The sequence below is a fragment of the Colias philodice genome, chromosome 3 (assembly GCF_061535455.1).
Source record: "Colias philodice isolate Cphi_HAF_F1 chromosome 3, ilColPhil1 Martin Lab GWU primary, whole genome shotgun sequence".
NCBI classification, from domain to species: Eukaryota; Metazoa; Arthropoda; class Insecta; order Lepidoptera; family Pieridae; genus Colias; species Colias philodice.
The window spans coordinates 1,572,796-1,588,420 of NC_143088.1; the positions used below are offsets into that span (position 1 = coordinate 1,572,796).

General features: G+C 32.4%; 1 protein-coding gene and 1 long non-coding RNA gene across 5 annotated transcripts; both read right to left on the reverse strand.

Annotated features, from left to right (window-relative positions):
* Positions 1 to 207: 207 nt before the first annotated feature.
* Positions 208 to 3,449, reverse strand: LOC149489383 (uncharacterized). The gene is made up of 2 exons (XR_016317943.1): positions 1,565 to 3,449; positions 208 to 1,389 (listed from the first exon to the last, which is right to left on the reverse strand). It is a non-coding gene; the product is annotated as an uncharacterized LOC149489383 (long non-coding RNA).
* A 187-nt stretch (positions 3,450 to 3,636) lies between these two features.
* On the reverse strand, positions 3,637 to 14,800 carry Uck (Uridine-cytidine kinase). 4 transcript variants are annotated; one of them, XR_016317936.1, is made up of 7 exons: positions 14,578 to 14,800; positions 13,942 to 14,201; positions 13,031 to 13,170; positions 12,515 to 12,612; positions 8,544 to 8,592; positions 7,716 to 8,055; positions 6,868 to 7,666 (listed from the first exon to the last, which is right to left on the reverse strand). XR_016317936.1 is itself a non-coding variant. In XM_089712873.1 (6 exons), the coding sequence occupies exons 1-6, from the start codon at positions 14,764 to 14,766 to the stop codon at positions 3,844 to 3,846; spliced, it is 882 nt and encodes a 293-aa protein (XP_089568999.1). In that variant the 5' UTR covers positions 14,767 to 14,800; the 3' UTR covers positions 3,637 to 3,843. The 4 variants fall into 4 exon arrangements, 2 of the variants coding, with proteins under 2 accessions (XP_089568999.1, XP_089569008.1); XR_016317935.1 differs by having other exon boundaries at positions 7,704 to 8,055; XM_089712873.1 differs by lacking the exons at positions 6,868 to 7,666; positions 7,716 to 8,055 and adding an exon at positions 3,637 to 3,989.
* Positions 14,801 to 15,625: the final 825 nt, after the last annotated feature.

Consider the following 15,625-nt stretch of genomic DNA (forward strand, 5'->3'; position numbering starts at 1 on the left):
TAATGCAAATTCACCTAAAATTTAGGGAGCTTCCCCTTAATTTTAGTTTCGGTGTTTTTTATGTCTTTTATTTTAGGTAAACTGTTCTTTTGCAGCAATAATTCTTTGCGTTGAATGTATGGAATTTTATGATTATCCATTCATATTTTAGCAAGAATTTCCTTTTATAGGTTTCTATAAATAATGCAAAATAAAAACAACTTCAAATATTAATAAAATAGCTTTATTGACATAAATATTTGTACAATCGTGTTTCACAAAATAACGATTTAATAGGCTTGGAAAGTGCTCACTATAATATTATTGAATGTGTATATAGGCAGGGGAATATAAAAATAAGAACTATATGGGGATTAATAATCGAACATAATATATCCTAAAAGCTAAATAGAGAAAAATGTCTTGTTCGTTTTAGCATACAAGTAACAACAAAACATTTTAAACACCACGTAACAATAATTTGGTAAGCGTTAACAGACGAACGGCAAGTTGTGAACGGCAGAGGCTACTTCAGCAGTCGCCATCAAAGCGTCGGCGGCAGCAGTTATTATGTCGACGAATTGTCGACGCAAGCAAAAATGGATGCCGTCAAACGTTAAACGCTTGCAGTTTGCCGTCAAACGTCAAACGCTTGCAGTTTGCCGTCAAACGTCAAACGCTTGCAGTTTGCCGTCAAACGTCAAACGCTTGCAGTTTGCCGTCAACACAAAACGACGCTTCGACGACTGACGTCACATGTGGCGACTGCTGAAGTAGCCTCTGCCGTTTACAACTTGCCGTTCGTCTGTTAGAACTCTAAAACAAATGACTACAACCAGTAGTATGGTCTATGACAAACAATAATTAAAAATAGCATGAAATTCTCTATCACACTCTTACAAATAACATCAATGCAAAAAAATCAATAAATAAATATGACTTGATAAATCATCTCACTAAAAACGTTACAAAGTTTAACAATTTAATTTCAACAATCTTAATAATATAATTAGGCCACATAAAATAACACACACAAAAAAAGACGGGTTGCACTCCGGGAGTGCCGGCAGAAGTGAAAACTTGATTATTAACGTTGAGCATGTTTGATATTTCGGAATGGTATCCGTCTTACGCTTTTTCGATCAGGTCGCGTGTCCTGACGCGAGTTTAAGATTTTATACCCATTACCTACAGAAAAAGTACTCAACGCCGCTAAAGAAGTTTTCACTTCAAAACTCAGTCATGTAAAGAAGCGATTGAACATGGCAGCGATCCAATGTCACTCAATAAATATTTTTTATTTTATTTTGCTTTACTTTTAAACACATTACACAGGCTATTCATAACATTTTTTTTCGTTCTGATGGAACATTCACATAATTCCCTCCAAGAATAGCCACCATTTTCAATCTGGGGCCTTAGACAAAGTAACAATTAAAAAACGATAACGAAGTTAGAAAAGGCAAAAATGTATGGGATTGACATACGCCGCGTTAGATCACGTGGTCTATCTAATGTCAATCCCATACATTTTTCCTTTTCTAACTTCGTTATCGTTTTTTAATTGTTACTTTGTCTACAGGGCCTGATTATCTAAATGACATAGTTTTCCTAGACATAAAAAATGATGCATATAAGCCAGCTAACAGTTTTTCTGTATTTCTGTTTTCATAAAAAATTTACAACATACATATAGTTTTGAGCTGCTATAAGAAATTACTTTCACTCAATATTTCTTAATATGAAAATGCTCTATTTTTTTTTTGATCTGCATCAAATTAATTGTGACATAAAAATCAATATATTAATTTTACTACAATGGAAAACATAAAAATTGACTTAGGGCGCTTTTAATTTATGCGTTTCGTGTACTAATGCGGCGCCGAAAGCGTCCGCGAGCGTTTGCGATTTCGGCGCCGCACGGAGCGTTTTGTTTGAAAAAAGAGGATCGTCCGTGCGTCGTACGTCTGAGGGCGGCCGTACACGGACTGCTTCTAGCAGTTGAGAACGACGGCTTGAAGCCGCGACCGCGCGGTGAACTATAGACATTCATCCACTGCCGTACACGGACTACTCGAGCAGGCGCGACCACTTCGAGCCATCAACTCCGCGGTTTGTCAACGACCGACCGCTCGAGCAGTCCGTGTACGTAGCTCAGCCGTTAACTGCTCGAGCTGCCCGTGTACGGCCGCTCTAACGCACCGCTTCGGCACTGCAGCCGTTCGACATGATACGCATAAATTGAAAGCGCCCTTAAGACTTACAATATTTAGATTTTAAAAGCTAACTAAATAACACACTTTAAATTATAATTTCAAACCAATTATCTTAATTTAACTAAACATTCTTGTCCTCGTATTTTTGGTAAAATCATTTTTCCATTAATAATTAATTAGGTAAGTATTTAGAATTTTCTTTGGTCTATAAATAACACTATCAAATTAAATTAGCATGTAAAATTATTTTTGTTAATGGCAAGGAATAAAAGTAACAGTAAAATGTATAAAAATAATAAATATATGGACTGTCAAGCTAATTAAATATATTTTAATAATTATACATTTAAGGGCCGATTTTTCAATGCTTGGATAAAACTTATCTGTCCAATAAAGTATTACACGATAATATTAAAATGTCACGTAAACTGTCAAATACGGGCAATTAGAATACGTTTTTAAAATGGGAATTTTATACATTATTCGACGAATAAGTTTTATCCATGCATTGAAAAATCGGCCCTAAATATAAATTATAATTCACATTTTAGTGATTCAAATTTTAAAATATAATTTTAAATAATATAAACTTTGGTTGGTTCGCTAATTCGCTTTATAGATGAATAATAGTCAAATATACTTTCTATTCATTACGAGTTCTACTCTTCAGCTATTATTATTAAATACAGTTACTCTAGGGTGGGACTGATATGAATTTTAAATTTTAATATTACTTTTCTATATTCAAGCGTGCTGAGTCATGAGTGTAATATTTTAGATATAAGAAAAATAGAACAGACCTCATCTTTTTAAGCATACAACTTATTTAACTCTGTTTGGAATTAAATAAGAAAAATTTTAGAGATTATATACGTTAATGCCATTCTAAAATAAGATGTTACAATAATTCTGCTACCTAAAAGAGTTTCTAGTTTCTTTGCAATCTTTTAACGCTATGAAATGCGTATCACAACGTTAAAACTACGAATTGATTTTTCGTAACGAATTAGTTACGTAACAACAATTTTACTGCTTATTATATTATCTAATTTTCAATTAAATGTTAATTTCAAATCCATGTGTTTATTTAAGTACACGGATATTTTAAAAATTCCTAAGTACTCAAGCCATTTAGCCTCTTGAAATCAAATTTAGACTAGTTCAATTGTTTAATTCATATCTCACTACTGACTATTTAAAAATTATTTACAGACTATAAATGTCCTTTATGCATAATATATTAAAAGATATATTATCTAAGAGCCAGCGCGCACGAGCAACTTTGTCTCCGCAACTATTTTGTCTCTCCCATCAATTTGTATGGGAAGTTGCGTCGCTACGTGCGCGCACTTTCATACTAGCCCATGGGTGGGAGAGACAAAATAGTTGCGGAGACAAAAAAGTTGCGGAGACAAAGTTGCTCGTGCGCGCACTGTCTAAATATATGAGAAACTTATTCATACTGAGTATGACGAACAATTGATAATCTATGATTGAAAAAAACACGCGTCTATTTACCGTACACACTACCGACAGTGTCAAATAAAATTAAAAAAGCATTTCAATCACATTTTCGAATCTATATCTAGAGCACAGATAAACCAAAATGCCAAATGGGGCACTGGCTGTTTAATTTCTTTATTTTTTTTTAATGTGGGCGGCCACTTTTCCCGCCACTTCGCTGTGGACTGCTGGGCACTGACGTTGAAATTCCCGCGTATTCCAATTGAGGCTTCTCAGCGGGGCTCCGTTTTAAATATTCGGATATATGCTGCACGATGAGATCAATCGCAACTGAAAATAAAAAATTATCGATTATGTATAAAGTTATTCAAAATTAATTTAGTTTACGAAACAATACACATAGAAGACCGTGACATAAATTAGAACGACGGCTGTAACTCTGTTTTATCAACAAATAAAAACATTGTGGTACTTCTTTGATAACAACTTCACAATGATATACGGAAACAACAACTTTTTAAGTATATTATACTGACTATTGAGTTACAGCAGCCCAAACACATTACAATAATCTAGGCTCTAGCATTGACTTACAATCTACAAAAACATAGTACAAAAGACCGTAAAAGTATACAATAGATATATTCGAAACATCTTGTACATACACACATCAACCTAGCATGAACCTTACCTTGTACGACTATACATTCTACCATATTTAAATACGAATGAAACTAGACCATATTACATAGAGAATGCACCTATGAACCTATGCACTTGAGATCTACTTATAAGATTAATGTTATAGTGGATATTTTCGTCGAGCGCAATAAGACGCCGATAGCTACATACAGACTCTCAGTTGAGACAAACCTTTCGGTCCAGGTTCGAGACCCACTGTGGAAATAAGATGAATTAATAATTTGAAACAATTTTAGAAATAGGAAAAATAACAACCCTCTTTTAAGTAGCTTGTTTTCCGTCGGCAATTCGGTTTACGAAATCCTATTTTTATTTTTTTATAATTTCTATAATGTCTATGGTTTACATAGGTTTTATGACGTCTTTGGAAAATAAGCGAAAAGATAATTTTTAGTTTTCGCAAGATAAAAAATAAAGTAAATTCCTTGGATAATTATAAAAGAAACGACAATTCCTTGCAAACATTTATTGCTTAAGCACTAGTGTACAAGTTTAACCTACACAAGTAGAACATGCTTAAAGGTGCGTCACTAGAGAAACATAACAAATACGATACAATAATATAATACTATAATAATAAAAATTAGGGAGTAAGAACAAACAAAAATGATGTAGCTAGTATATACTATGTACTTATAAGATACCACCCATGGGTGTGCAAATTTTTGACACATTAATGGCAAATCACGAAAAATTACTACCCAAATATGTAGTAGTCTAAATGCTTATCAAGGAGTAAATAATATTATTTGAATTATTATTTTTGCATCCATGACTTAAATTATCATTTTAACAATATTTTAACATGTCTAAGATAATATGATTGCAAGTGCAAAATTTTCAAATGAAAGATGTTCGATTCTTATACGAGCGAGACAGCGATAACACAAAGATTTTTCTTTTATCATATTTGCAAGTTTCTTGTAGCAACTTTATCATTTAAATAATAAGTAAATCATACGTTAGATTGGAGGTAAGTATACAACAGTTGTTTGTAACAGAAAATTAAATACAATATTCGAGAACTTTACTTAATAAAGCATCAAATTAGTAAATACACTTGTATTTACTAATTTGACAGTACTGTAATTATAACGATAAATGCAAAATAAATACATGAAGTAGTAGTGTAACTTTCGATTAGCATTTTTCCATTTTAAGTAAAATCTGTTAAAAATATATCAGCCAAGATTGGTTGATATTTGGATTTTTCTTAAAGTTAGAGCATGTGTCACACACAATAATAAAAATTTGGCTCGTTTTAAACTAACATTGGCGGAAAATATTAGTAATCCTAGGAAATCAAAGGATACTTACTACTACACAAAATGTCAAGTACTTACTTAAATAAAAATTGCATATTGATTCAAAATTGCAAACGACAACGAATTCATATAATAATTACCTTAATCTAAAAGTAGAGCAATTAAGTAGATATAGTAGATTTTTAATTGTTTTTCTCCATTTTCTCTTAAGCATTATTTTTTTTACATTTTCTATTCGTTTTTATACTTATCACATACAGTTTGGAATTCGGTCAATATCAGTCCATTTAAAAACATAATTTATGGAAAAACAATTGGCGCGATTTGTTAATAATAGACAACGAAAAAGTATGATTTGTCACAGACAATAAAATTATATCAATTACTATAATTTTTGTGCAGAAGTGTTGCCATTATTAATATAATACAAATTAGTTATGCGCATGAGTTTTGCGCACAATTTCGATGACAACATAATATTTTGTAATCTTAATTAATATTTTCATATTTTCACATGCAGAAGTGTTTAAATTACAGGACAAAGTCAAAGATTTATAATTTCCAAAATATGCCATACAAATACTAAAGTTTATTTAATACATTTGTTAAATTCAATTAACATAGACAAAGAGTACACTTTAGAGTACATTCATAAGCCAAATACAATGTAAATTTTATATATTAAATATATGTGCGCTAAACAGAACGTAAAATGGCGATGGAAATGATGATTTTTATGTAAAGATGTTAAATTGGGGCATTAACGTTTAATTTTAAATTTCTTGATACTTATAAACCCAAAACGAGATAAGCTCAAGAATTCCAAAATATCAAGAAATCAAAAACTTTATATCATATACGTTACGCGCAGATTGTAAAAGCAAATGTATACCATGTATAAAAATATCGATATAACCTATTTGCTGGAGCATAAATGCTTTACTATATAAATATCTATGCGCTTATCTATATATATATATATATATATATATATATATATATATATATCTATCGATGACGTACGTACGTACGCAGTTCTATGCATAGTCATAGACCATAAACTAAGTTTTATCATACTGATTATGGGCATAGACAATGAGCTATTTCTGTATTAAATGGTGTCAGTTAATACACATTTAATAAGTCACAATTTGTACTTAATTTAGCGAATCAATTTTCATCTAAAACCAATTTATTTCATACTCTAATTATTACGAAAATATTTATATTTATCGCATTTTATTTATGTAAAAGTTCAGTTTCGGGATCAAGCTTAGCTCAAAATCTATGACTATGCATGCTTAGGAATATTTTCACGCATACATAGTCAATGCAATCGATATAATATCTAGGTTTAAGAGTTGTGTAACTCTATGGTCATAATTTATGCCCGAATATATAGAAATATGATTTTTTTTAACACTCCATTACATTTTAAAGTCCATTATTTCAGCAACTTCATAATGTTTAATTCAGTCAAAAATCGCGTCACGAATGTCAACATTTTAAAATTAATACTTTTATTTACAATACAACGAAAACATTTTATTATTCAATTAAAACTTAATCGTATATTAAAATTTACAATCCTATACATTCGGGAATTCATTATTATCATGTCCATTTAAATGCCTTAGTCTATGTTTTAAAAACCCGAGCTTTAAGACTTAAACAAACTAGTCTATAATGTTACCAGCATCGAAAACGTATACAGAGTATGAAACTTTTTGATGGGATAATACCATAGACAATTTTTTTTTACTCAGTGTTCAATTATAATTTACATTGGCTTTTATTACTCTTTGAAAAAGGTTTTTTTTTATTATTACTTTAGTCACTGTCTTGTTAGGACATTGGAAATTGTTAAGAAGGTAAAATTTAGTGCCCAAGAAGGTTGACTTATAAATTGTAACTATAAAAAAACATCGTAAACATTCTGTTTCGTTTGCACATTGCACACGTCGCAAGCTATCTCGCTTTCACCTCATTTAGATACGATTCTTTATTGGCACCGAGTGAGTGCCAAAGGTTTTAAAAAACCTTACGACCAAAAACACATTTTTTTTAAACACACTACATTTTAAATTACCCTCTGTAATTAATAAGTTTCATTTTGTGATCCATCTTACATCGCATCAGAGCAACCGAATCATGTAATGTTTTACACATTGTACTTATTAAGTAAAGTGCCTCCGTCCGTCTTCAGAGCAGAACAATTTCAACAAAAATATACAACAAAAAATCCCATCAAAATCGTCCATACTCTTGCCACCTATCCCATCACACAGATACTCATCGACTCAACGTGTCCTCCGAGCTGCCGGACATCCGGCGGCCATCTTCCTCCGCGTGGCCGTTACACCCGTTAGCGCGCGGCCGTTTCTTGTACATAATGTCCCAAATATGGTGCACGATTAAGTCAATAGCCACTGCAACAATGGAATACCGGTTAGGCAGCTAGAGGTGACATAGCCGCTGCAAGAAGTTGGTCGGGATTGTGGCTTTTTATATGCGTGTATATGCGGGTATGGCACGCGAGAGATTGGAAATTGTTTTGAGGTTTTTTTTTGGTGTGACAGTTTTTTTGTTTGTATGTTTGTCACGTATGTAAAAGTTACCCAATTCATGTTTAAAAGTCACTTAAATTAGAGATTTTTTATTCGAATGCGTACATAAGGTTTATGATATAAAAATTACAACAAAATCGAAAAGAAATTAAAAATTGTAAGGGAATTAATTACCACTTATTCGTGACCTACTACGTAATTGACCGCGCTTATTGCAGTGGCTATGACATTGTACTCACCTTTTCAAGAAATTTAATAATCAAATACACCTATTTCTTGAATATCTTGATGCACAATTTTGAGAATAAATAAAAATAAACCGATACTAAGTATAATAAAAGATATCTTACCTAAGTTGTCCGCTCCGCGGGGTATGATGACGTCAGCGAATTTCTTAGTCTGTAAAATTGAAAATAAATCATTGGTATGTCATCAACCAGACAACTTATGAGGAATAAAAAATAATGTGTGCGTGTACTAGTGTACACACGTAAGAAGACGTGAAACTTCTTTATGACCTTATTTTTCAAAAAAATAATTTACTATATAAAACTTTACAGAAATACGTCGAATCACGCGTGGTAGGGATAAGAAAAAGATGGCGAGTAACGGAAGAATGTCACGCGTAACGAAAAAATGTTACACTAAATTTTTTTCCAACCCCGATAAGAAGTTTCACTTCAAAAATGAAACGTAACGAAATACAAAGACTATATTTTCCATTGTTAGGTATGTGTATTTTTGTCTTTTGTAACCATTTTACGAAATTTACTTTTAGCATAGTAAATAGTTTTATTTATCACTAGCTGTGCCCGCGACTTCGTCCGCGTGGAATAGTGACTGCATAGTAGTTACTACTTAACACACAATTATTGAGTAAACACGTCTTGAAACACGTACTATCATATACAACTAAATTATAAGTACTTACACATTATTATAAAGTTAAGAAATAAAATAAATAATAACACAAAAGAACTGTTAGTAAAATTTATTACTAAACTGAGCTATAAAACTTAGGTACAGAAGAGTTCAAAATTTCCAGGATGTGGTTATTCTCCCGCTCCCATATTCCTTCTACTTTCACAGACTTTCAACTTTTCCCTTTCACCCCTAGTAAATGGCAGAACCGGTTTTTGATCTAAACCATGTCTAATCATACCTAAGTATATATTTACATGTCATATCCTTTCGTTTGGTACTCCATTTGGATTATTTATCCCCACTATCACCCCTAAGGTGCCCTATAGATATGCTTACCTATATGTAATAAACAGATTAACCAATTTTGATAAAACATGAATAACTCACATTCACACGTCATTTGATATGCCGCTTGATTATAATATTATTTGACCACATTCGATTATTCATTCCCACTTTTACCGCTATAAATCAATAAATGGATGAACCGATTTTGATTAAATATGCCTCATTATACTTCTCATGTCAGGTCATGCCCTTTCATTTGATATGCCACTTGGGTATATTATTTGACAACTTTTATTCCCACTTTTATACCTTATATCCAATAAATGGATGAACCAATTTTGATAAAATATGTCTTTTTGTACTTTACACGTCATGTCTTTCATTAGATAAGTCACTTGAGTATATTTGATAAAATTTATGTATTTATTCCCACTTTTACCCCTATATTAAATAAATGGATGAACCGATTTTGATAACATTGGACTACTTAATTGTTTCTGACAGGTCGTCTTTTTTCATTTGATATATCACTTGGGTATAACAGACAGCATTCGTTTTGCTCATTCCCACTTTTGCCCTACATATTATAATTATTGGATGAACCGATTTTGATTAAATATGCCTGTCATGCCCTTTCATTTGATATGCCACTTGGGTATATTCGACAACTTTTATTCCCACTTATATACCTACATATTATGTAGGTATATACAATAAATGGATGAACCAATTTTGATAAAATATGATTGTCTTATTGTACTTTACACGTCATGTCTTTCATTAGATACGTCACTTGAGTATATTTGATAAAATTCATTTATTTATTCCCACTTTTACCCCTATATCAATAAATGGATGAACCGATTTTGATAAAATTGTTTCAAACATGTCGTCTATTTTCATTTGATATATCACTTGGGTATAACCTACATTAACAACTATCATTCGTTTTTTTCATTCCCACTTACCCCTATCTCTTATATATAAAATTCTCGTGTCACAATGTTAGTCTGCATACTCCTCCGAAACGGGGCGACCGATTCTCATGAAATTTTCTGTGCATATCGGGTAAGTCTGAGAATCGGCCAACATCTATTTTTCATATGTACCACGGGCGAAGCCGGGGCGGACCGCTAGTATAATATAATAAACAACTAATGTAACAAAAAAACGCATCTAATTCGTATTACCCGTTAGCGAGCTACGGTGGCAGTTGGCACAGACAGACACGCAAACACACATAGCGGACATAACACCCCTCTTTTTGCGTCGGGGGTTAAAAATATAATACCTACGACATAATTTCAAAGACCTTTTATATATGTATAAAATTTACCTAGAAGTAACCATAATGCTATTTGTGTAATAATCTAAATAAAGGTCCTTTGACCCCCCCTACTACCCCCTCAGCATAACCCCCACCCCCACGCTTGGGGACTTTCGATATGATCATCTGGAGATGTCAAGGAATAACTTTAGCGTAATATAATTTACGTAATAAAGTAATTCATGTATAGAATGCCTTAGCAAATGTTCGCTGTGATTACTTAAATGGTCATAACTTTTTTATTTATGAACCGATTGACATGAAATAAACACTAAATGTTAAATGAAGCTTACCACAATATATTAGTGAAAACCGCATCTAAATCGGATAAGCCGTTTCTGAGATTAGCGTGTTCAAACATACAGACAAACAGACAAACCGACAAACAGACAAACAGACAAAAATTTTTTTAACAACAGTTTTGGGTTTGGGATCGATTTAGTAATAACCCCTGCTAATTTTTTTTTACATATTTTCATTGTACAGACACCACTTTTCTAGAATTTTATTATATGTATTGATTATGGGATCTATAATCGTTATTCAACAAATTTTCAACACCAATTGCAACTTGCAAGCTTCAAACCCCCTTCTTTAGCTAAACCATATCGACATCTTGTCGAACTAACCTATTATTTTTGTAAATCTTGTCGTCATCAGTTTGCTGTGAAAGCAGAACGCCTTCGCAGAAAACTGCTGACGACGTTCGCACGGGAACGAAAAGTGGGAGGGGCTTTGCTGCGTTAGCTTATAAATTTTCTTTATATTTATTACAGTACTCCAAAATTAATAATGCGCATGCAGATCTTCGCTAATTATCGTATTTCCAGAAACACCCAAATCACCCCGAATCATTGCACCTTGTTCGAAAGAAATAGGAGTCAATTCAGAGTCATACACAATCGAAAACAATTCGGGCGGTGGGTGACGGTAGCCTGTCAGTCAAAAAATTCAAAAATCCGTTAGTCGTCTTTATATATTGGTGGTGACCGCACGTATTATCTCTGTATGGAATTATATAGAGCTGCTGTTACATACCCTTCTTAGTTTTGTTTCAAAGTTGAATTTTCCGATAAAATGATTATTTACACAGGTAGCAGATAGCAGTGGGGAAAGCGAAAATTAATAAGAGCAAAATGAACGTTCTGATCATTCTACGATATCAGAAATAGAGATAATCCCTGATTCTGTAAATCCTTTGGACTAAGATTTTAATGATTAGATTCCTAAAATTTAAATGTAAACCAGTATTTGAAAATCATTTTTTTAAATATTATAAACTTTGTCTTATTTTAACCTTGCATAAATCCATCATTACGCCAGCTTTAATAGTTTAATAGTTTAATAAGACACTTTAATAGTTCTAAGTATAGAATTTTTCAAGTAAATCAATACAACAAATATGTATATACTCGCAATCGTGTGACTTATCCTCGCTATTAACTTACATTGAATTATCGAAACAAATTTCGTTACTTATCTCTTTTACCATAAAATCACAATAAAACTCATTATTCTAATAAACTACGCATGAAGAAAATACATTTAACCACTCTATATACATATCGTCTTCGGAGGCTCGGGGAATATGACAGTTGCCGAACAGTGACGAATTTTTCTATGCGCATTATCATTTTGGGAGTACTGTATATTATTAACTTTGAACACCATAGGTGTAATAAGTCTTTTTTTAAATCAAAATTTAGTTTAAAAAGTACATTCGACTTTCTTTAATTATGTTATAAATTTCCTTATCATTATCATTATTGCCAAAAAACTTACCGGCAGGCAGAACTCCTCGAAGGCAGGTTTCACAAAGTTCATGTACTGGTTGAGGACCTGCTCCAAGTCGCGACCACGCTCCATTATGTCACGTGGCACTGCGGACAAAATATTTATTCTGTTTTAACGAATTACATAAGTACTAAAATCTTCCTAGATAAGTAGATTTGTTTAAACAGAATGAAAATCGGTGCAGTAGTTATTAAGTTTACCGCGCATAGACAAACAGAACAATAAAATAATATCAATATTGATGCTTCATATTCAAATATTATATTTTGAGTACCAACTTGATTTTGATAACACAGACAAAGTATTTTGAAGATTTTTTGGTGTAACTCTGAAGTTTTAATCACAATAAAATAATTTAATAAACATGGGACCACATTAACAAAAAAAACATGAAAATTGGTCCACAGTTGGAAGATAAATAAGAAATTGTAGTTGAAAACTGAACAAATATTACGGCTACAAAACCATTTATTCACGTTAAAAAATAATATTAAAAATACATACCTCGTCTCGCCAGTCTAGTATCCGAGTCGGTATCAACAAACAGCTTCATGTGGAACAGCTCCCGCACCTCCGGGAAGTAGAACACGAGGATGCCCTCGATCAGCACCACATCAGCTGGGTAGATTGTGTGCGAACGCTCACTGGTGGAACAAGTTTAGTTAAAGCTAGTGGTAATTAATGTACTTTTGTTATTAAATATGCTTTCCACCCACTTTGTCTAAAACCTAATAAAAAATTCACTAAAACCTTCGAGAACCACTCTATGTAATAAAAAAAACTATTTCGTTATTCGTAATCTTAGTAATAAAAAAAACTGGTTTCGTAATTTTAAATATCTAAGCATACACAGATTGCGTAAGCGACTTTGTTTTATACTATGTAGTGATATGTTACTCTCAAACAATAATAACGCTCATGGATCGAAAAAGTAGTGCACTGTTTTGTGGATACAGTTAAAGATCTATGTCGTGAAAATTGTGTATTGGCGTTAGCGCCATTGCCATTAGTTTAAGACATTTATTTCTCAAAAAGATTGCATTTCAATCACTTACAGAGGAATAATAATTTAATTTAAGCATAATCAAACCGCTCAAGACATATTTTTACAATCACAGAGAGGGCATAGAGAAATTTGTGTTGAGGCTAACAAATTTCCAATCCTTTTGTAAATGAAACATTGTGTTTAAAATATTTTTAGCATACATTTGGGTCATTAGTTTTTCCATAATTCACAAAAAAATCTAATAAATCTGTTATGAACTACTTTTTAAACCAATACAATATTTCAGCCCTATACATATAGATCACATTAATAATATTTTTTAGCACTCTGTTGGAGTCATTCCTTCGATTTATAATTCAAAATGAAGAATCACATAAACAGAGCTTTATAAAAATAAAACAAAATTCACCTTATGGAATTTGAAATGTAATCATATTCTGGGACTTCAACTTTCCTTCCAGCAAGTATTTCCCTCAATGTTGTGAGCAGTTTCTTATCATCAAATGCATCTGGATGATCGAAATTAAACTGTCCTCTTTCAGCTCGGAGCCTCTCTGAGGGTGTGAGTGAGCGGTAGAATGAGTCCTGGCTGATGCACACGACACGTCTCTCTGTCTGCTCCTTCTGTTGCTGTCCGAGCTTTTCCATTATTCTTTGGCATACTGTTGACTGGAATGTCGATTCAATTAGCTTTGAGATTATATTAGGAGTGTCTTCATAACAATAGCATTATACACAATGATTATTTAAATTAATACACAAATATGTCATATTCATATTATCTTAAGATAAGAACAATTTTTCTTACATCTCCATTGGAGTATGACTTAAAACGGATGTTTGTTTTGAAACAATGTACTACGCAGATTTAAGGTTATATCACATTGTTATCAAAAGGAAATCATGAATTCCTTTGAAAAAGATACATTTATTGAGGTCTTCTATATTAATATAAATTCATTGAATATAGATTATGTAGTATTCTCGTTACGCAATCATATTTTATGTTTAGAAAATCAATAAATCGAACAAGATGACCACTAACCTTTCCGCTGGCTGTACCACCTGCTACGCCTATCAGGAACGGGGTTTTACTTTCAAAACCATTGGTTACACTGTAATCTGCTGGTTTCTCACTCATTTTGTACGTAAATATATATCTGCGCGTTAATCTTAAACTTAAAATTCCCCAACTTACAGCTGCACAGCTCTTTCGAAGAGCTGACATTGACATTTCTAGTGGGTGTTGCAACTTGCAATAAATACTATTTGAATAGCAAGGCGCAGCCACGGCCCACGGCGCGGCGCAAGCCGCAGCCATCGAATATTTGAATTTTTTTTAATATTAATATTAAATAATATAATTGTTTTACACGAATCATTGTAAAATAATTTGTTAATGTGGTAGTGTACAGGTAGAAATATAATTTTAAATATGTATATTCACACAATATTTATATATTCTTGCAAGGAGGGGAAGAAGAGGAAAATTGTAAGTTTGCATGTAATATTCGTATTAAGATCATTGAGATAATATTACTACGTATGGAGGAGACACCACGAACAAAATCTGTGCGCCATTTTTTTGCTCTAACTAAGTTTTAAAAATTATTATCTAGTTAGGTACTTAACGATGAAAGTTATTCCTTTGCACTTTTCCGTATTATTTGTATTATTTGTGCAATATCGTAACACACACGAAGGCATGTTTGATGCGTTTCACTTTAAAACCATTAAAAAATACCGCTCAACATACGTCACATGACGTATGTTGAGTGGAACATAAGTGATGTAGGCGGTGTCATCTCCTATTAATATTATCTCAATGATTAAGATACTTGTTTTTAATACCAACTCTATCGTTCACGTTTGAATAACCATTCTCGGATACGATGTTTGGGGAGGAATTCAGTGACTCACGCAAATCAAAGAATTATCAAAATATGTAGGTTTACCTAGCCAAAAGATTGAGGTAACAAAGCGAATTTTGAGAGCATACTGCTTTTTTAATTCTATTAAAATATATGATTTTATTATAAAGAAGATGTACAACAAGAAAATAAAAAATAAAGGTACCGGTCAAGTTCACATAG